Below are 22,144 nucleotides of genomic sequence, written 5' to 3'. Positions count from 1 at the left end.
TTAGAAAATGAATAAAGCTAATGTATATATTACAAAATAGGACAAGCAAATAGAACTCTATGTGAAATCAAAGGCAACATTATCGATGAGAGATGACGACAAATTTGACTTTAACTGGACCAATGTTGTGCAATTTGGAGTGTGGAAAAAAGTATGTAGCATGAGATAGTAATGGCGTGCTGTACCCACACCACCTTACTACACATGGAGTCTCAGCACTGGGGCTGACACTGACTAAAACGTAAGTACACAACAATGTCACTCCACAACCAGAATACAAAACCAGTACTATTTTAGCAGCAGAAGTCGAGAGCTTAATTGGGAAAATTCTATTTCAGGTGTCGTGTTAAAATATTAAACATCATCAAAACAGGAAATGTTTGGAAAATACGCATTCAAGTAACAATAGAAGCCACCAGCCACACCTACGTAAAAACAAACAGGAGTTTGTGAAGATGGAATTATTATTTTAACCTGCTGTGCACTGAGACCCGAACTTAGATTAACAAGGACAAGATCTCGCCCACTGTTAAGCTACCACGACCCACCTCGCAGGCAGCGCTGCCCCATTCGCTTTGAGTGGCGATCTACAAATCACCCAGCAGGGAGCACTGTGTGAGCACTCCACTTACCACCCCCTTTCCTTTTCCCCCTTCTTTTTTTTCCTCTTTTTTTTTTTCCCCCTCCAGATAAAGGGCATCATCTTCTGCACTAACATGATATTTTAGCAAGCTCACTTTCCTCAAACTCTGATTTTGTTCCAGAATGTGGATTTCCCAACTAGCATTAGAGTATGACTGTAAAGGCACAAGGACAGCCGTTTATTTCTTTTTTAAATTCTAAATTGTATTTGTTTAACATGACCTCTGGGCCTACTACAGACATAAGTCTACTGGTATAGGCACATCTGGTCATTTCCCAAGGATTTAGCTTTTATCCCTCCTCTTCAAGAACATACAAAGGAACCCTCAGTGAGCCCAAATGAGATGCAATAAGACTTAGCTAAACCTGTCCTCCAGCTATCATGTTTAAAGGATTATCCCTGCATGAATTTCCTCACAATTAGCATTTTTGTCAGGATACCATTCATAAAAATACCAACTAGATACCACTTTACACTACTATCAAGAAGAGTAACACATTCAATAAAATATAACACAAAAAAAAAACAAACAGGATTTTTTTTTTATATATATATTCAATCATTGCCTTAGCTTCTGGAATATCGAGATCCAAGTGATCTACTCATCCCTTCTGCACTTCACTATTCACTCTGAGACTATTCCAAGCTACTGAACATAACTGGAAAAAACAATGTACTTACTTAGAGGACTTCCTGAGAGACACAAAACACAGCAGGACAACCTGCCCAACATTTGTAAATGTATCTTTTAAAAAACAGCAACAGAAATGGCAGTTTAATCTTAAATCTAGTAATAAAAAATTACCAGTGTAGATCGTATTATGTGAAACAAACTGTGATTTACAAATCCATAGTCTCTAAGAGCTCTGCACTCCGTGAGAGTTTGCAGCAGTGGATCTAAGAGTGCAGGATGTTTCCAAACTCCACAGCCAACCAGCTGGATCTACAATGCACTTCCTCTGGCCTGACACAATTTCCCCATTTGTAAAAAGGTAAAGACAGACCTCTGTTATAATCCACCATCACGCTAACATCTACGCTGTAATTCAACACGACGTTCATATTTCTGTTTCTAACAGAAAATAAGTCTCCATAAAACTCTTGGGCAACGACTGCGTGGCAGTTATGGGTAACACAGGTAACAGACTGTCTCAGAACAGAATGGGAGTACTTACTGTCACTGGGGGTGCCTTGTTCCAGTAAGAACTGCTGTCCTTCGCTCCACTGCCTCTCCAGAAGCTGTTCTATGCTGGCTGCTACCGGGGGCAAACTGTCCCCACAACTGTTTCCTGATTGGTCATAGCGGACCTGCAAGCTGCTTACAGGGGATCTGTTGAAAATATTGCAATTTGTTGTTTAAAGAAAGTGACTTAAGGAAACGTATTAGCAAAAACAGTTGAAGATTTTGTTTTTTAAAGCTTGTATCAGACCTTAGCACCTACGAATCTTATACTTCCAAGACTAAGTTAATTCATCACAAGCCCATGAACTCCTGGTTCTCACTGCCAAGAGTTTCATAATAAAAAAAAAAAACACAACGTAATATTTTACAACATGACAGCTTATACTGGGAAAACACAACAACTTCTTGCATAGAGACTAAGTAGCATCGAACTGACAAAAAACAATGCATTAAATTACACAACACTCCCTGCAGGAACCATTACATGTGCCTATATAGATCACCTAGATTTAAAGAAAAATTTAAACCTTTAAGAGAAAATTGGGAAAATAAAAAAACACTTATTGAAATCATCACAGTAATGGCACTTTTCCATGGAAAGGTCATATATAATTCCAATGCCTAAACTGTTCTAAAAAAAAAAAAAAATCACATAAAAACGCTTTTGTGTTTTACATGCAAACATTATTTAACAAGGCGCACGATGGAAGTTAAAGCTGCCTCCTGCCCGTCCTGCGTGCACTTCACGTACTTCCCCCCTCCCCTCCTCCACTCACGATCACACATATTTTAAGGAATAATCCCTTTGCCACATGTCTTTTCTCGTTCAGGAGAAAATGAAATATTCAGCATACAGCCACTATTAAAGCTGGGGAGCCCTCAGGACCTACGAGCAGGCTCCTTTTTCATTGGATGGGGCAAACTCTGACCTGTGAGCAAAACCAGATGCGCAGTGTATTTCTCACAATTCCGGCCTCATGTATTCATGTATGTGTAGCTCCATTTCTCAGACAGGGCCAACACCAAAGTTGGTTGCTTGGTTTGTTTGTTTTTAAAACAAGTGGAGTGAGTTGAGATTTGGGATGCTATATATATGTATATATATATATATGTATATATATATACATATATATATATACACATATATATATATATATATATATATATATATACACATATATATATATAATATATATATGGATTATATTAGTTGTATCAATTAATACTGGCCCCATCACAGGATTACAGCTGTACTGCTCTACATGATGCAAACTTACCAACAAGACCACCATAGTGCCAGTACAGGACAACATACAGAGCTCAGGAAATCGGTGTGTTAATTATGACCAGTGCAATAAGCAGCGGTCACAGCACATTAGCTACCTAATGACTGGCAAGCATTTTGTAGGCAGCAGAGCAAAGTGATTTTTATGAGAAAAGGTTTTAAGTAGGTGACTTAAGAGCTCTGTAGGTATTTATAAATAATTCCTCTTTTGCATACGGGATGAAAGAATAACACTCGTTAAAAGAAGTCTGGTGAATGGGTAACCCAGGTAGTGCTTTTTGACAAGAGACGACAACCCAACAGTGGTCAATCAGTTCAGCACAGAGAAAGTAAAAAAACAAGCCAGCCTTAAAACTAGATGTTTGCAAGAGGTGCTGAAATAATAAAGGTTTCAGCAGAAACATTCTAAACAGATGCACTACTCTCTACACACAGCTGATTTACATCAAGCAAACAAACAACACACACAGGCACCCAAGCACTTCCCAATGCATTTTAAAAGCACATAACACTGCCCTAATAGATTACTCCATTTGAATTGTAGATGAACAACAAAAGGCTTGTTGGGCTCAGGATGGTTTCCCCATCAACTCAGAAATAAAGCACCGCACAAATACACAGCCCTGCAGTCCTTCCCTGGAAAGAAACACACATCTAGATTTCTCTACCTTAACACGAGCCAACCCATCCTCTCCCAGTTGATCCTCCACTTCATCCCTTTGGTATGGTACAGTTTCTGCGTGCTACATTCAAATCCTTATTCCATATAGCATTTGATGACAGTTTATTGTAGGACTGTAAGAGTGCTGTACGCCCTGCTTTGGTGCTGCCACTGAGACGGCATTTCCTCCTTGATTTCATTTTCTCATCTTGTTTACTTCCACAACTGATTGTTTTGTTTGCAGTACACTTGTTCGTTCTCTTTACATTATTAACTGTAAGGAATACAACTGAACTGCACATAGACATGCAAGCGTACGCCAGTGCAGATACTGCAAAGCATATTTTTAAATCAGAGGTTAAGTGTTGGGTAAAAAAAGTTTAAGTGCTACCTTGGGAAAAGCAGCTCTTCCTCGGCAAAATGGAAACAGCTCCCCCACCCCAAATAGACTTCATGTAACATACATTCCCATATACTACAGATAGGAAAATTTTAAATGTGAAAGCTTAAACACCCATCAGTGATTACAGTGGGGTGACAAAAACATAACCATGCAAAGGGTCCTTTCTCAAAGGACTGTACCACTCATGCATCACATGCATCTTCTCAGAGAGCTGCAATCTGCTGTCATCAACAGCAAACAACTATTCCTGCAAATATTTTTGTTTTAAACAACTGCTTACAAATTATGATTCTTTTCCAAAAGCATGTGATTTTCAAATTTCATAAGCTTCAAAGGGAAGAGTCAGAACTCACAGAAAAAAATCATCATAACAGATAATATAGGTAACATTAAAAAGATTTAAATAGTGGATTTTTGAAGTCAGCTTCCCATCTCATAAATCATATTTTACGTAACCAGAATTATTTACTCAGCTCAGGACAGCGGGGAATTACCTAAACATCTCAGAAGTATCTGCACACTGTTTACAACAGCATCAGATCACTGAGCACTGGAAATATTACAAAGGCAGAAATGCACTGCAGAACAGCACTGAAAGGTGCTGCCTACTGAACTTCTTTTTTAACACAAGATATTTCAAGCGGACTTTTTCAATCTTTCCATTTCAGAATTATAGAAGTGATTTTTTTTATTTTTATTTTTTTTTTCACTTATTGAAGGATGCTGGGGAATTTGGGACCCAGACAGCTTCTAAACGAAGCCGTTCTCTGCCATTCTCATGAAAATCAGCTGAACTCTGATCATATGCAGGACTACACATACATATACTCAGTATATGCTCTGTCAAAGCACTGTAAATACATGTTAAAAACACGTTCAAGAAGTTTGGTTTCCAAAATAATCTACCCAGAGCCAGCCTGAACACAACTCAGCCCGCAGGATGACCTGGCCTTTGCAAACCTAAGCAAGCACTGCAACTTGGAACTACCACGCGTGCAGTAATGATTACGTAATATTGACATGCAGGAATTTCCTAATTGCTGAGCACTTCCCTTTGCAAAAATCTCTAACTTACTTCTAGGAATATATATATAGCCATGGTCATTATTTATGTAAATATTTATATGGCAATATAAATAGAAGTATCTGTTAGAGAACAGAGTCTAATCTAATTCATAAATTCTCTATTTATTGTTTTAGAAGTAACATGTCTTAGAAAATGTAAAAGCCAGTTCATAAATAAGTGATACTAGTTAAGGATTATAACGGACATTCTCACTCTATGCAACAAGAAGTCTTATTAATTAAGGAAAATAACAGAAGATCAACAAAAAGACATGTACATTAAATTCCCTAATTTGGTAATATTTATAGAAAGTATAATAAATACACGCCGTAACAAAATTGTTATAATGCTATATCTTTGTAACTACCATTTTTTAGCTATCCTAAAATTCCTTCCAAGATAAAATCCCTATGTTCAGTCCCTCAGTCAATATAATACTAATAATCCAATGATATCGCTATATCAAGTAACCAATATGGGACCCAGAATGGAAAACAAAGCCCTTTAGACAAAAAGATTCAATTAAGAAAAAATCGAAAGTATCACTGATGTTATTAAAAACACATTTCTGAAATTTAACAGTCAATATTTTAAACCAAAATAACTTGCTGCAATTCCAGCAGCAGAATGCTTACATCAGCCCTTTGTAGCAGAGGTGAACTGCAGCAGAACAAAAAAGGCACTCTCCCCCGACAGAGCATTACTGCGTATTTGTTGTGCTGAGGGGAATCTGTTTCAGAATTTACCAGCAGTTAATTTCTCCAAGCCTTCTAACTGTGCTCTTTGTCTCTGCAAGACTGAGGGCTTTGGGGTCCTTTGCGATGTGAATAAAAATACAATGATGGTAGCAAAACTCAGCAGGTAATTAGTACGCATGCCTTCAATGATAAATAAATCGCCTTAAAGCCAGTCTCCATTTCGTAAGTCCTTCATTCATATATGAGAAAAATCAGGCTTATAAGTAAGTTACAGACCGTTTTTAGCTATTTGTACACACTGGCCTTTTTTGATGTACATTTCTACTACATTTATACACATAGGCTTTTAAAACACTTACATATTACAAGCAAAAAGGCAGTAAGGTTTCCAGATCATACAGCACTTCCTCTGCCTGCACTCTGCAAAGTAAATGCTGCTTACCGTGGCGAGAGACTTCCTCTGGGCGAGCCTCCTCTGCCAGCAAGGTTTCGGCCGTTATCTCCCACATCTTGATCTGCAGTGTAAATATTTCACAGCTGATAAATCGACTCTTCTTAGATAAGAGTTTTAAAGCTGATGTAGATATCGTAAAAATATCTTAAATCTTAACTTCTATCCACAGTTTCTACTGAAGAGCAAAGCCGTAACTAGTTTAAGATTGCTGAACTGTAGCGTGTAAGGTGTTGTCCTTACACATTTCTGAGGCTGTACCAGGCCATGGATTATGTTCACTTCTTTCATTCCTTTCAGTTTTACAGCACAGAAGCGTGGTTTGCATTTGCAGTACCCTCCCCTCAGCCACTTTTAATTTCTACGGTGAAAGTAATGAATCACAGCTGTGGACAGCTAATCTGTATGCTTATCACAGCAAATCCTGATGCTCTGTATTTTTTTTAACACTTTGCATCCCAAAACAACTCGTAAAATAGGAAACGTGCTAAACTTACCACTACCATCTAACAAGCACGTGCTACTCTGCACATTTACTGAAAACTTTATGAAAGTGTCTAATTCACAAATTCCTATTTATAAGCTGAAGCATAGGAAAGTCCCTTGCTGAAAACGTAGTAAAACAAACAAAAAAGGCCTCATTAAATATACGAAAACGTTTTGCTTGGAAGGACTCAAAAGGGTTATTTTCCCTATGGCCTCTCAATAAAATAACCCTATCTGCCCCCTTCAAGGTTGCCCTCCCCCTATTCTGAGTCAAGTGACCCCCGACCTCTTGGAGGGCAAAGACATGACTGATCCATTCTTGGTAAACTGCTAAACTCATTCCCTTCCCCCAAACAGGCATGACTACTACGACATGTCAACAAATCCCTAGGATGGAATGAAACAAAGCAAATCCAGTGGCTCATTAAAACCGGAGAGGAACCCAAATGTTACAAAAATGTCAATTGGTAAATATTCACAAGATTATTGAATGCTGTAGAAGTTCTCTAACGGGATCTCTTTCACACGAAGTTGTATGTAATGCAATTTCATGAATTATGCAAATAGAGGTTTAAACTATTCACGACAAAACCCAGAGCTGTGTTGCTCTCATTGCAAAGAGCTAAGAACTGAACACATCAATCACCGAAGTCACAGGAGACATTGTTGCATTCCTGCCTGCTGATGGCTCTGCTTAAACATTTACATTTCAGAAAGTTAAAAAAAAAAAAAAAAAAAAAAAAAAGCTGCTCTGAACTACCAAGAATTTATTTGCAACACGGAACAACTTTAAACAGACTCAATATCCAAAAGTTGAGCAGAGTTCAAAACTAAAATCATACAGTCTTCTTACAAATACTTCAGTTTCTTAAATTTGTAAAATGTCAGTGTTTTCACTACCACCAGGAAGCTTACCTGCTTGGCTGTTCTCAGACTGAGCTATAAGTGCTGCCATTGCTGAATTTGGATTCAGCCTATTGCCATACATGTGGGATGGAGGCAGACTGAGAGAAGATCCAGGTAGGGTGTTTGCCTGCAAGAAACCAAATAAAACTTGAATACTGTTTTTAAAAATGAAGAGAAAGTCTGCCTAGTGCACAACAATTTGTTTTATTGGGTGCTTGTTTGCTTGTTTTAAGTTGAATTTTTTTTTAAAACAAAGATGTGAGCATTTAACAGAAAAAATATTTTCCCCTGATGAGCACAGAAACAGAATTGCAGTACTTTTAAAATACACCAGATACTGCAGTGCGCTCTTTATAGATATGTTAAAAAAAAAAAACCACTAATCACAAATGTACCCTAGCAAATATTGAAAATAACTACACTGCATTTTAAGTAACAGACACAGAAGAGGATGGAGAGACCTTGCAGTCCTGAAGTATGCACTCAATGCTAGGACTTAGTAGCATGGCGACCATGTGGTTATCCTCCTAATTATTTAATCTTATTAAACCATTTACAAAATAAGGGCAGGTAGACAACAGATGTCTCACAAATGCCTGGGTTCCTTACATCACAAGCCGGCTGTGGAGGTCAAAAGGTCCAACTTTCAGCTCTATAGTTTAACTACACAGAGCCATATTTCCTTTGCTCTGCTCCGTCATTAGTAAAACCTGCACACTATTTTGTTACTTCCTATTTTGATAGACTTGGAAGCCTGGTGTTTTTTTGTTTTGTTTTGTTTTTATTTTAAAGAACGCAAACAGCCATTACAAGTATGTTTTCTATACAATAGGGGGCTCAACGAATCACAGCTTTGCCCTGACCCCATATAAGGAACTGTATTTTTGGCAGTTGGCCAGCTCTACTTATTGAAGAGCTCCCAAAGTTTGTGTTCATTCATGTTGCTAACCACAATTCTGAAGGTCTCTGCTGGGACTTGTGCCAAACAAGCGAAAATGAACCCTTAAACAGATGAAGCTAAGGAGGCTGGCCAAAATCTTGCATAATCCAATGCAATAAAAATACCTTCCTCCTTGGCTGCTTATGCTTTTTCCCTTTCGAAGAAAAGATTTGTGTCAAATGCTGAGTTGGAGACAACCAATCAAAGAAAAAAAGGCGCTGCTGCTTATTAAAAAGGCATTTCCCCACCTGGCAAAAGGACTGCTTCCGAACAAACAAAAGGTTGCAAGATTCAGAGGCGAACAAAATCGCAGATACACGAGTGCAATCACAAGTTGCAGAATGAAGCTTTTAAGAAAACGTAAACGACCCTTACAAAGCAAACTTTTTTCAAAAATGAAAAAAAAAAAAGGTGATCAGTAAGGAACTCAATTTGTGGGACATTTTGACATGTATAACTGCACACAAGAGACGAGGGAAACATACTGGTTATTACAGCAAAATATTACAGAGTATAAACTATGTCTCTGGAAAGAATCACACACTACCATTAAGTTTTGGCTTTCAGCCAACATATTAAACTTGATGAATGGACTTTTATGAATTCACACAACTGTTTTCAATGATGCTTTATTTACTATATACTGGTGAGAAATTTTCCCTGATACTTGCATTCTTCTACTGTCACAAAGTTAGAAAAAGCCACAAGTAATTACTTACAATGATGAGGGTTTTCTCACTTCGTATTTTAAAGGTATGTGCAAAACAGTTAGACACAGAATTGCAGTTTCACTTCAAATCTGGCTTTTATTTCTGTATTTGCACAACTGCGTGTCTCCAGTAGAATTAATCTGAATTAGTGCTAAGTAAAGCAGGCGCTTCCACCTACTGATACAACATCTTTCAGAAATGCAGTACATGGTGGGACTGTGACACTTAACTGCTGAAGAAGGCAATAGTATGCAACTCCTGCTATTTCCCTTAACAAATTCCTATAGCGAAACTCCCAGTTGACTACTATCATTCATCAGCAAACTTCCATTGCTTTCCTCTCCAAAAAAAACAGACAAAAAAAACCCTGTTTATTTCACTGAGGAAACTTTACAGAACAGCACATTGTAAGATACAACATTACTTGTTTCCACATCTGAGACAAGACTAGCAAATTAAGAATTTGTGTACCCTTCTTCACGTGAATAAATGGATTGAGATTATACATTCTAATATTATCTGTTAGCTTTTATACTACAAATATGTTATTTGTGCTCAGCGTTAGGATATTTCCATAAAAGATTTTTTGTAATTCCAGTGAGAATTTACACTGAAGCAGTAGTATTCACCCTCATTCTGTGTAATTCACTACCAGCTTGCTTGATGGTGTAAGATAGCAACTATATATTAATTTATAACGGCAGGGCAGCTATAATCAGCACAGAGAATAAATGTTTATTTGACAGAAACATGCCCCTAAAGCTCTAAGAACATTCTAAAAAGTATCTAAGTACCTTTAAAGGCATTGCTAAAGTCTGTTGAGTAACCATCACATCACAAAACAGAAGACATCAAAGGAATTAAACAATGTTTGCCAAGTGAGCTGATATAGCAGATCAAAAGACTTAGCATGATTCAAACAATATCTAAGTTGATTTTTTCACAAGTGGTGGTTCACCCTAAACTTAACCCCATTTATACCTCTAAAATAATAGTAAAGGTGTCCTACAACAAGCCAGAACTGCAGAAGTTGCAGTGACATCATATATCCTATGCAACTCTTCAAAGGAAAAGTCACGTTAACAAAAATGTTCAAGTAAGCTGGAGGAAAATGAAAAAAAAAAAATATTTTTTTAAATGGCAATGTAAGATGACAAGAATAACGATTTGTGAAGCTTTATTATGTATGTGACGACTTCATCTGACAAGAAAGTAGAGGAAGTGGAGGGGTACTACATTATTTAAAGGTGAAATAGGAGCTTAGTGTTTCACTCACAGACGAAACAAGCTGTAGCAAGCATTTATTAAAAATGCGCAATCATCCTGTCAATACACATTAAGATCACAGGACTGAAACATGCTCTAAAATCCAGAACTTCTAAAGCCACAGCACTCTTTGTTTCAACTGATTCAGTCAACACAACACACGATCAAAATGTACGAATAAAGAGACCACTAAGCATTTATTTTGAAAAGGCTGCAAATTTTCCTTATGAAGGTTTTAGCAGAAGGATTTAAGCCCATCTAGAGGTATATAATACACTACTTTCATTTATAGCACGTTCAATAAATCAGTAAAGCAATAAGCAGCAGAGCAGCACAGCAAGAAGATACACTGTAATTCACAGAATGCCCCATTCCAATAAGAGCAAATGACTGATCCTTGATTGATGCTTACGAACGCTTCCTCCAGCGTAGGGAAGTCTTAGAGGGTATTCCTCTAATTAAAGAATTACGTTTCCAAGTTAACTCAACTTTGCTAAATAAAAATATCCTGGCAAATATTTAAAACTGTTTTGTATTTAGCTTACTTGACTCCAAAATTTCAGAAGTTAAATATTCTTTAAGGGAAAAGAGAAACGCAACAGTGCGCAGTCACATACAACTGCATCAGGTCTCAAAAACTTGAAAGGAACAGGGGAATTGGCATGCTCGGAGATTCGCAAGTTTTATGCTCTGAAATATTTTCTGATAACAGGCCTCATTTCTGTCTCAGCTCTACACCAGTAAGGTTTTAATACTCAGCGTGTGATGAGAGATGAAACCAAGTGTGAACAACTTTCAGGTCCCATGAGTAGGCTGACTGTTGAAGCTGTCAGGTTCAATTGCATCATTCCACATTATTCAATGCCCCAAACTGCTCCCTAATTGTTAGGGGCTTAACATATTCAAAACCATTGTTTAGGCTAATGCTGAAATGCCTACAGTTGAGTTTCCATAAAGAAAGGGGAGGGATTTAATTGTAGTTAAACCATTACTGAACTCTCCTCCTTTCATGATAGGACAACAAGGATGGTCGGAACAACCAATTCCAAGGCAGCTTCTTAATCAGTTTATATCCAATCAACATACCTTTTCCCTTCTGCTTTTTTAAAAATGGTCACTGCTGTATTGTAGCTTCGTGTCATATTGTGACGATGCTTTAAAGTTAGTGACATCGTTCAATTACCTGCTTCAGCCAATACAAGTTCCCAAGATTAATTGAAAGGGATATTTTGATTTCTCATTTAAAATAAAAACATGTCATTACTCTCGTGCTGTCTTTATCCCTTTAAGTTCGATGACCAGATTAATGTGCTTGGGTTTTACCTATCCATACTACTTTTTTTCCTCCACAGAACGATGCTATGATAGCACAAAATCGCCCTCAGTGTCAGTAACATGAACAGAGCCCTACATACCACCAAAACCAAGCAAACTTCTAAAAACGACATAGGAAACTACTAAAAACAATATTAAAAAAAAAAAAAAAAAAAAAAAAAAAGAAGCAAAAGAAGTTTTTAAGCTAAATATATTCTGCTACACTTCTGAGAAGATGTCCCTAAAGGAATTCCATGCAATTGCCCAGTGTCATGAGGTATGGAAGGAAATTTAACTCCTGACCAAATATTAACATCAATATGCTTTATCAAGAAGCTATCTTAAAATAATGTATTTCAGTCAACGGCAAGTAACATTTACCAAAAGTAACATCAACATTAAAACCTACATCACAATTAAAAAGTTTAGATATTCAAACATACTCATGTTATGTACATGATGTTAAACAAAAATCAGTAATATACAGATCCAAATTAACTGCTTTTCTTGAGAAGGTGAAAGAGCTTGCCTATCAAGTGATAGCTGCAAAAGCAACCTTGCTTTTTGTTTTCTAGCTTAACTTGGACAAATGGAGAAAAGTGATTTTATCTCTAGAATTTTTTTTAAGCCAATTACATTACCCGGAGCTTTGCTTGGATATTCAATGCAATGGGAAGAATGTGCTATCAGATCCTTTCAGTACCTTTAGTACCACCTTTAACTTCACTTAAGAAGTGTGGGGAGGGAGCCACTGCTACAAATCATCAATCATTTGCCTTCTCTGAATTCTGTTAGCTCATCATATGGGATGGCAATACAGAGCTACATAGGGGTTGTCAGACTGCAGTTCACTGCAGAGACACACCAAATTTCTAGGAACCCCAAGTGGGAGTTCTGCCGAATCAACTGCTGCATTTCAACTCTTCAGTACCTTCACCACACGTGTCTAGATCTTGAATCTAGTGAAAACAATAATACCTGAAAGATTTCTATCCCAATAAATACAGACGGAATTCAGAGAACAAAGAAAATCCTGGATACAATACTGTTTCCACTTTTCTTCTGAAAACCATCATACAAGTTTGCAAAATGAATAGCAGCACAAAATGATTTTAAAATGCAATGTGATAAGCTCAATTTGTATTTTAACTGAATGAAAATGATCTTTCCGTCTTTTCACTTTTTTCATATCTGTTTTCTTTTTTATTGGTTGAATTAACTTTCAAGCAAACTATTGTATTGGCTTCTTGATTACTACAACTGACAGCACTACTGATGCAGGAACTGCACACAACCTTTTACAGCTCATCTCGCCCCATCTGGTATCACATGTACCAATACAGCAGCAGTATCAGTTAACCTCAAATGCCTACTATAGCCTTTTATTCACTCATTCTCCAAAAGAAGTACTGGGCTTGAAAAGATAAGCCGTCCCATTCTGCCACCAGTACCATCATGCACAAGTCCCTGAAGTTTGATGGGTTTTTGTTTTTAACAGATAATAAAGGTGCAATTTTCTGAAATCAACTGGTCTGTACCTCCTCCCCCCCTCCAAAACTGCTAACTCATCAAAATAAAGAATTAGCTAAAAAAATACAGATATTGGAAAAGCTAAAATGAAATCAGAGAAAGGTTTTGGGGTATCTTAAGGGAAAAAAATTTCAATCAAAAAGTATTCATTAAAAATGTAAGAATTACCACAATTAAAATGTGGCTTATGAAATCATCCTATGTATACATTACTCACATCATTAGTACTTCTTACGCTACTAGCATAAAACTAGATGTCATGGAGGTTATTGCTTATAAACAAGCAAATAATCAAATACTGTCTTTGAAAATCAATCATTTTGATTAAAAGTACAAATAAATCCTTCAATTAAATGCAACCATCTAACCTTCAAACAACAACACTCAGATATTTTCCAAGAAAGGCATGAATGAATGCAACCGGGAAACTCAGTGGGATTTGAAAGGCAAAATGAAAAATTAATGGCACACCTACAGAAACTAATTTATACCTCTGCCCACTGTACAACAAGGACACATCAAGTCATTAAAACCCACATGGGTAGAAGGCTTATATTCCAATAATGTGAAAAAGCTATAACTTCAACTGTACAACCAGTTTACTGGTCTCTTTAACATCAACTAAGCTGGATATTCTGTACAACTTTAGTCAACTGATATTTATCAATTAGACATCAAAAAATAAATAGGCCTGTACATAAACTTTTTAGAATTTTTTCTTACTAAGCCGAAAACTTTTTTTTCCCCCCTCTTTTCTCCCCATCCTTCTTAAAAAAAAAAAAAAAAAAAAAAAAAAAAAAAAAAAAACCACAAAAAATTGGATTTACAGAGATAAGACTAGGATTCTTCCACCTCCCCCAAAAACAAAAATGCCAACAGAGCTGCCATTTCAACACAAATCCCTTTTACCTCAAGTTTGTTCCTCCATCCTTTCCAACTACCTCTGCCTTCCTAGCACTCACTTAACCTGTATGTGTTCTGAACAGACAATGGAAGCAATATCCTGCCTACGAATTTGTTTTCCTTAAGAATGTGAACCTATGCATCGGGAATCACAATTTCACTTTCATATTGACCAGCAGAAAGAATGACTTGATTAGGAAACAGACCCAGTATACCAATTTAGCAATCTGTTTTCTTCATGAGTATTCCAAAGAAACCCTGCTTAGTATGGCAAACAATAAATCTGAGAAAAAAGTAATCACTTCCAAGATCATCTAAAACTTCAAAAATAGAAATAATGAATCAGCAATTTATTCACACACACTGACATAAAATTTCTAAATAAACCTCAACAGCCTTTGATATTTAAGTGATGAAACAAACACCTATGGTAGCAGAATTCCTGCCGTGTAAAAATGCTTACCAGATACTCAACACTACAGAAGGCACGTAAGGACTGCCTCAACAATGAACTCTGCAGCTTGGAAGGAACAAAGGATACACTACATAAACTTGAAATCTTTTTCAAGTCAAAACTAAACATTTGGTCTCATCTGAAATTTTATTTAATCTTTCCATTGCATACAGACTAGAAAATTTCACATTTTTCACATTCAACAACATTACTATTGTCTCAGGCAGCTAAATTGAAGTAGTGCTACACTCAGTTCAACGAAGAGGTCAATGTGCCTCAGTTGCCTGGAGACTGATGGTTGCTACAGCAGCACCAGATAAGCCAAGCTAAATAAGCTTCAGCTTGAAGGCAGAAAACATTTATTGCTAGACCGAAACACTGATGCAGTTGTCTCAGCATGCAGCACTGCCCAACATCATGCAACTGCCTTTCAAGCTACCTGTACACTGCACAAGTGTATGTGAAGACAATCTCTCTGAGGCAAGAGAAGAATATGAAAAGAAAAGATTTTAATTGAGCTAAATACTAGATTACTTGCAACTATGATTCCTTTGTTCTTCTACTTGAGTCACATGTTACAAGGAATTTTCCCTCTGGCTGTAAATTCTTCCTTCTTGCTACTCTCCTCCACCCCCACCCCAAAAATCCTCAGTTAGATTGAAGGAAAAGAAAATTAGATTTTCATCCATTTTGCCTAGAAGTAACGAAGAATTAAAACAGGTTTTAAGTGTCCAGCAAGAAAACTGCTATGGCAAAATCTTTATTAGAATCATTCTTTGTTCATTTTTGATTTCCTAAGTCTCTTAAATTTACGTGGCTGTGACAAGAACACAGTTTAGTGCTTTAGGAAGGAAAGCTTTTATTTTGCATTGACAGTTCACATAACAATACCTAACTCTTCTCTGTCTACAAAGCTCTGGGGGATGCATACAGAACACCTTCTAAATATACTGACATTGACTACTTCCTGTGGCAATGAGTCCCAAGGATGAACAACATACTTTTTCAAGAATAATCTCTTTTTGTTTTGGATGTGTTGCTTTACCCTTTTTCATCTTTTTAAGTTGTGAGATAAGGAGCACAAAGTAATCTTAGCATCCAAACAGTCTGTGATCCATGGCGATATTTCACCTTTGACCCCATGGCTAGGAGCCTCTTCTAAGAGATCTTATCACCAAGAGCTGTTTTGATAGTCGAATAAAATATGTTAAGTGGTTTTCATTTATCCACCATGTCTATTTATTAGAGAATTCTGGTACAGCATTAAGGATACGATTTCCTTTCTGGAAGCATGCAGCTCAAAACATGCACTATCACGATTTCCAGATGTTTTATTATTCTATTTCTAATTACTACACATACTAAACTAAATGCAAATCATCTTTAGAAAGATGTAACTAGAAATCCAGAAACATATAACTAACCTGACCACAAACATTTGTTAGACTTGCTACTTTTATACAAGTTCTTAAAAAACAGCAACAACCAACCAAAAATACATATATTGCAATATAAGTTATAACAGAATAAGCAAAAAAAAAAAAAAAGATACTGCTCATCTGCAGGAACAATCATTTAACTCTTGATTATAACAAACAATTTTGTATCAAATAAAGACAAAGTCTGGTAAGACCTGAATTCCCAGTCACCAGAGATAGTGTTTTTTGGAGAAACTTATCAAATAAACCAACATACTGTCATAAGCACTATCAGTGCTTTACACAAATTACTGGTTTCTAAGGGTTAAGAGGTTTCATTACAAGGCAGCCTGTGATACAAACCAAAACAAGTCACTAGGCTTTGCAGATAAGGAGTCCATACTAACTGCACTCTGGACTTCATATCTAGTATTCAGCATCCAATGTGTTTATGTATTAGGAAACACTTCAGGAATTAACCTGAAAAAAAGTAAAAGCAACATAATGGTCTTCCCAAGTTATGGAAATCATATTTAATTACACGGCTAAAGTAATGTATCATAATTAAGACAAATTGTTTTGGATAGCAAGAAAGGGTTACTCTATTCAAATAAGTCCACAGGGATACTTCCAAAGTTTCTAGTTTTAAGCCTTAAGATGTTCTGATCCAAATGTGTCCACACAAGCCAATACCAAATTCTTAACTTCAGCCATTACAAGTGGCAGCAGTGTGTACTTTCACTCACTCAAGCAAGCTACCACCTAGTGCAGGCTACCTGAAGACTGAGATATCATGTCTGCCACATCAGTGTCCTAGAATTGAGGACAATTTGTCTTTTTTCATGTTTTCATTCCATCTCCCAAAGGAAAGCTCATTAAAGCACTGACAGCGAACAGACCTGCCATTTTTCTAGACTACTCATGAAAAGGATGGACCAAAAACATCTTTAAATGGACTTACACTTTTGCCTGCCCAGCTCTATCATGTTAGATGCTCACTGTGAAACTTTCCTCCCTTCCTCATGTTTTCTTAAGCTGAATGTTTTACCAAAAAAAAAAAAAAAAAAAAAAGACTACATTTCTCTGAACAGGATTGGGAAACAGAAGCAAAGAATATCTTCTCTGGCCATACTGAATTTGAGAATATGGCATCCATTTGTTGCTACAGCTGAAAGCTCAGCCACAGTATCAGTCAGGCATGTGTTTTTTATTGTCCTAAAGTGTCAAATTTGCCTTCTGAAGATTTGCAAAAACAATAATAATAATTAAAAAAAAAATTTTTGGTAAAGAGTACTTGTTGAAGCAGTATTTTTTATGTAATCATCATTTCAACTACAGAGAACATTCCACTCCTGTTCTGAAAGGCATAAATAACATTGCTTTTGAAATTGCTCCTAACCTCTGTTGATAAGGACCAGAATTAACAACAGTTCATTTTTCCAGTATTTTCAGTTATTTTCCTATGGGTGTCAGAATATAAAAGAAAAAGGGGGAGAAGGTTGCCTTTGACAGTATGCACAATGATGAGCAGACTTGAATCACAATAAGAAAAAAACCACTAAAATAGGAAATACAAAAATAGTGTAAATTAGCAGTGTGGGGAAAGAGCAGAGGGCTAAGGAGACCCAGAATGACAAGCTATAGTAACCCAGAAAGTGAGAAAATAAAAACCAAAGGACAGAAGCATCTGAAACATAAGGTGCCACACATTCAGCATCTGAAAAGATCTCTGGATTCCTGAGCTTTCACATTCCTCTATTGTTAACAAATAACTCCAAACCTATTGAAAAAATTAAGCCTTATCTCTCTTTAAAGGCTGCATCACACAAAGGAGGATAACCACCACTATATGAATGCTAAAGAAAACCCTGCTGTTTTCCTACTGCTCCTAAGGGGAGTAAAGCCAAACAGACTTCAGGGATAATGGAAGTGATTAAAGCAAACTTATTTCACTTAGAATTGCAACTGAGTAGCAGCACCTACCTTCCCAATTATCGCATCTCCACCACGGAGGCTGCAGTTTACTCCATCATAATTAAATACCGGACTAAAGTAACGAACAGCAGCTATTCACTTTCCCTATCACTGTGCAAGTCACAAGGACTGCTGTTACAGATGCTTCTTTTCCCTTCTCTCTATTAGCTGTTTCTGTGGTCAAGGAAACACAGTGCATAGAGATGGGAACTTAGGGAGAAAACAAAACAAACTTAGGAGAAGGAAAAACAGCTTGGGAAAAGAAGGAAATCGCTAGCAGAAACATCTTTCTCTCTGTCCTAAGAAACAGAAAAGATTTTGGACCGTATCTGTAAAATAGGCTATTGTCATGTATGTGCAATACTGCTTGAAAGCGCCTCGCAGTTCTGGGAATCACTAGAAGCATAGATAGATACCATCACATGGGAGGGGAAAAAAAAGCTAAAATTGCAACTCAAATATATTGATTCCAAAATAAAATTCTGAAAATTTCTGCATCATCTGCAATTATTATAATCCGAACCACACAATACCAGCACAGGAGAGTTTATTAGCTCCAAATCTTTACAACAAAATGCTCTGTTTTAAAGAAACCACTACATGCGTACTCTACTCCCATTAAAAATCTTGGAATCAGACGACAAGATACAGTTTTTCTTAGAAAGAATACAATTTGAGAGATTAATAATCAATGACTGGAAGAAAACCCAGCCAAAAAGCCTTGCTTCCGTTCCTGCAGTCTGATACTATATTCTGAATGCACGCAGCCCAGAAACAAATGGCCCCAGAGCACTACTAGGATAATTTCACTGATTTAGGTAATCAAAACGAATAGACAGCTCAACCAATCTCAGTCTCTATCAAAGCAGTAAACAGCTCCTTCTCTATAAAACACGTGATCTACTAAAACTAATTAAAAATTTTAAAACTGAAAGTAAATTAATCTCCCAACCACAATTTCCTGGCAAGTAGAAAACAAATGCTGCTGTACGATACCAAAAGATTCTGAGGCATCTACATCACTGTTTTTGCTGTAAATAATATTTAATCACTAAGAACAACTTATCAGAAGAGCAATACAGCAGACTGATACAGAACAACACAAGAGACTAACAAAGGTCTTTGCTATAATCAAGCGTGAAACACAAAGAAATCCTTGAGATGAAAACCGAGCACCATGGTACAACATGAGATTTGGTTCAGCAGTAAGACAATATTCCAAACCAAAATGCCAGAAAGTGATATTTCTTGACAACAAAACATGTTAATTTTCATGTGATAGGTAGACAAGTTTCAGAGACGCAAGATGCAGTATTTAGCTGTTACATGCAAAACAGGCAGTACCTACCAACACAGAGAGCATCCACTCCCAGAAAACCAGAATCAAGTATTTGCGTGGACCGTACCTTTTTCTCCTGTATGCTTTTTCTTACACTTTTGCAATTGTTAATTGCATTGTCATGCTAATGAAATTTCACTGAATTATACAATGTAATCTATCACAGTCTATGTCCATGAACGATAAAAAACAGGAAAATGATGAAAGAAAAAAAATCCATAAATATGTCCACATTTCCAGCAAGCAGACCACCAACTCCCACCTGGTGAGGAACACCAGCATTTAAATTCAGTTATGGCACAGCATGAACACAAGCTAATAATCTCTTCTGGATTTATTAGATTGTAATAAAAATTACCCGTGGCATGAAGGCAGAATAAAATGAGATAGAAAAGAAAAGATGATTGCAATAAGGTCACTCTTAAACAACAAGCAGGGCAGGAGCCTTCGTATCAGTCAACAGAATCAAAGAATTAAAATCCAGGATTAAAATAAAATAAGATAATAATAATAACAAAAAAAAAAAAAAAAAAAAAACCAACAACCTCATTTTATGCTTTAAATTGGTGTTGTTTAGTTGCTGGAGGAAAAAGCAGCACCTGAAGTACTACTTTTTTGGGCTTTTCTTAATGTTTAACACGGGCACAGAAGTTATTCAACAACACTAGCATAACTGTAGTGCTTTCTAGTTTTCTTAGTACTTTGAGTAAAATTTTCTGCTCTGGATGTCTACCATGGCCTCCCAGTCAAAACAATTCAGCCAATTTCAGAAATTCAGTGTTGGAAAATACTTTTTCCCAAGACCCTCTCTTCAGAATTTCCTAATACCTTAGCATTAAGAAAAGGATACCAAAATTTATGAAGAAATGGAAAATTTATCATCTCACCAAAGTCATAATTTACAACTGATTAACAGAAAAAGAATATTTAAAGTCTTAGACAAGTTCACTGTAACAGCATATATTCGATGCTATTAAATAATATTCCAGCTGCATGTTGATCAATCAAGTTTTGGCCATAGTAGCTCTCTTAACAACTAGTTCAAACAAAAAAAACTTTTTAGCCATTACCTTTTACCTGTTGTAGATGCCCAAGTTTACCCTATCTTGTAACCATTTTTGGTGCACCGAGGATCTTGGCTCATTTTCTTTTAATTAAAATACTACACAATAAATGCATTAGCATGCCATTATTTGAAGACTTTCATGGTCAAGTAGTGGTAACTGTTAATATTTACTTAAGATCTCAAGCAGACACGTGGAAACTCGCAGAACTAAGTAGGTAAATAATCAGTCATTTAAAGTAACTGCATGGTAAAATGGTTCTCTTGAATTAAGGAACAACTACATGGTAAAATAGGTTCACTTGACTGAGTCTTTTCAAATACCTCATGAACTGAAACTGAAAGAAGTCCCAGAGTCCAGCAAAGCAAAGGCATTTTAGGGGTGGTTTTCATAATTCAGTATGAAACAAAAATACCTATAGTGGGAAACTTGCCCGGTATTTTCAAGTCTTTTAAGTTGGTAAACTACATTCAGGCTCTCTCCCATTGTTTTTTCAATCCATTTATCCTCAATCAGAGTTTAACAAATAGAAAGCAATAGTGCACCACTCTTGTTTATTTACCTATTCCACATCATTTCTGACTTTGCAGACCTTTGGCTTACCCCATACAAGAGTCTTTTTTTCAAGCCAAGACCTCTAAATTATTTATTTGTTCCTTATAGAGATGCTGTTCCTTGCCACTGCTCATTACTGCTGTTCTTCCGTAACTCTTTCAGGTTTGCTGTATCTGTTTTGAATAGAGACTGTTTTCCCTTTAATGTGAATTTCATTTGTCCTCTTACCACCTTGTCAGCAAAGGCTGGTGAGGTCTTTCAGCAGTTTTGACAGTTGATCCTTGTAATAGCTCACTGCATCACCTACCATAATCAGCAAACGTAGCCTCTGTTCCTCCTTTTTTCCCCACATTATTTATGAATACACTGAACTGCACAAAAGGCCATAATGCTGATTGTTGCAAGACTCCAATGGAAAACCTCATCACTGTGAGAGCTGAGCATATATACTTGTTCTGGGTTTTGGTGGTTTGGTTTTTTTTTTGTTTGTTTGATAGGGTTTTTTTTTTGTTTTTTGTTTTTTTTTTTTAAGTCTTTTAATCAGCTACTACACTATGACACAACCTCTTCACTCATCTCCAGACTGCTTAATTTAAATGACTTCATGGAGTTATTTTATGTAATACACTAAGGAAAAGGGGGGGGGGGGGGGGGGTCAGAGGGGAGGAAAAGAAAGGAAAAACATTCGTTGGTTGTCACGTCCCCTCAGAAAAGCTACACAGGTTTCCCAGAAACACTGTGTCATTTATTTATTTCCTTTAAATGGTTTCTATCAGTTTCTGCAAAGATATTTTAGTTCCCAATTTTAGTTCCAAAAGTTATGATACAGAAATTACACTAACACATTAGGAAAACGCAAGGCTTATAATCCAGAACAATTACCTTAAAATATGAA

General features: G+C 36.6%; 1 protein-coding gene across 2 annotated transcripts in view; it reads right to left on the bottom strand.

Annotated features, from left to right (window-relative positions):
• The window catches only part of MLLT10 (MLLT10 histone lysine methyltransferase DOT1L cofactor), a gene marked incomplete at both ends in the record, with an annotated part of 111,225 nt that overhangs the window by 10,185 nt on the left and 78,896 nt on the right, over positions 1–22,144 (bottom strand). For both annotated transcript variants that reach the window (XM_079538190.1, XM_079538191.1), the window contains 3 exons: positions 1,819–1,973; positions 6,382–6,454; positions 7,792–7,909. In XM_079538190.1, coding sequence (XP_079394316.1) covers positions 1,819–1,973; positions 6,382–6,454; positions 7,792–7,909 — 346 coding nt within the window. The remainder of the gene's footprint in view (positions 1–1,818; positions 1,974–6,381; positions 6,455–7,791; positions 7,910–22,144) is intronic.

Source organism: Tetrao urogallus, assembly GCF_951394365.1.
Source record: "Tetrao urogallus genome assembly, chromosome: 7".
Lineage (NCBI taxonomy): Eukaryota > Metazoa > Chordata > Aves > Galliformes > Phasianidae > Tetrao > Tetrao urogallus.
The sequence above is the reverse complement of the archived record's forward strand: the minus strand, read 5'-3'. Positions and strand labels throughout refer to the sequence as shown.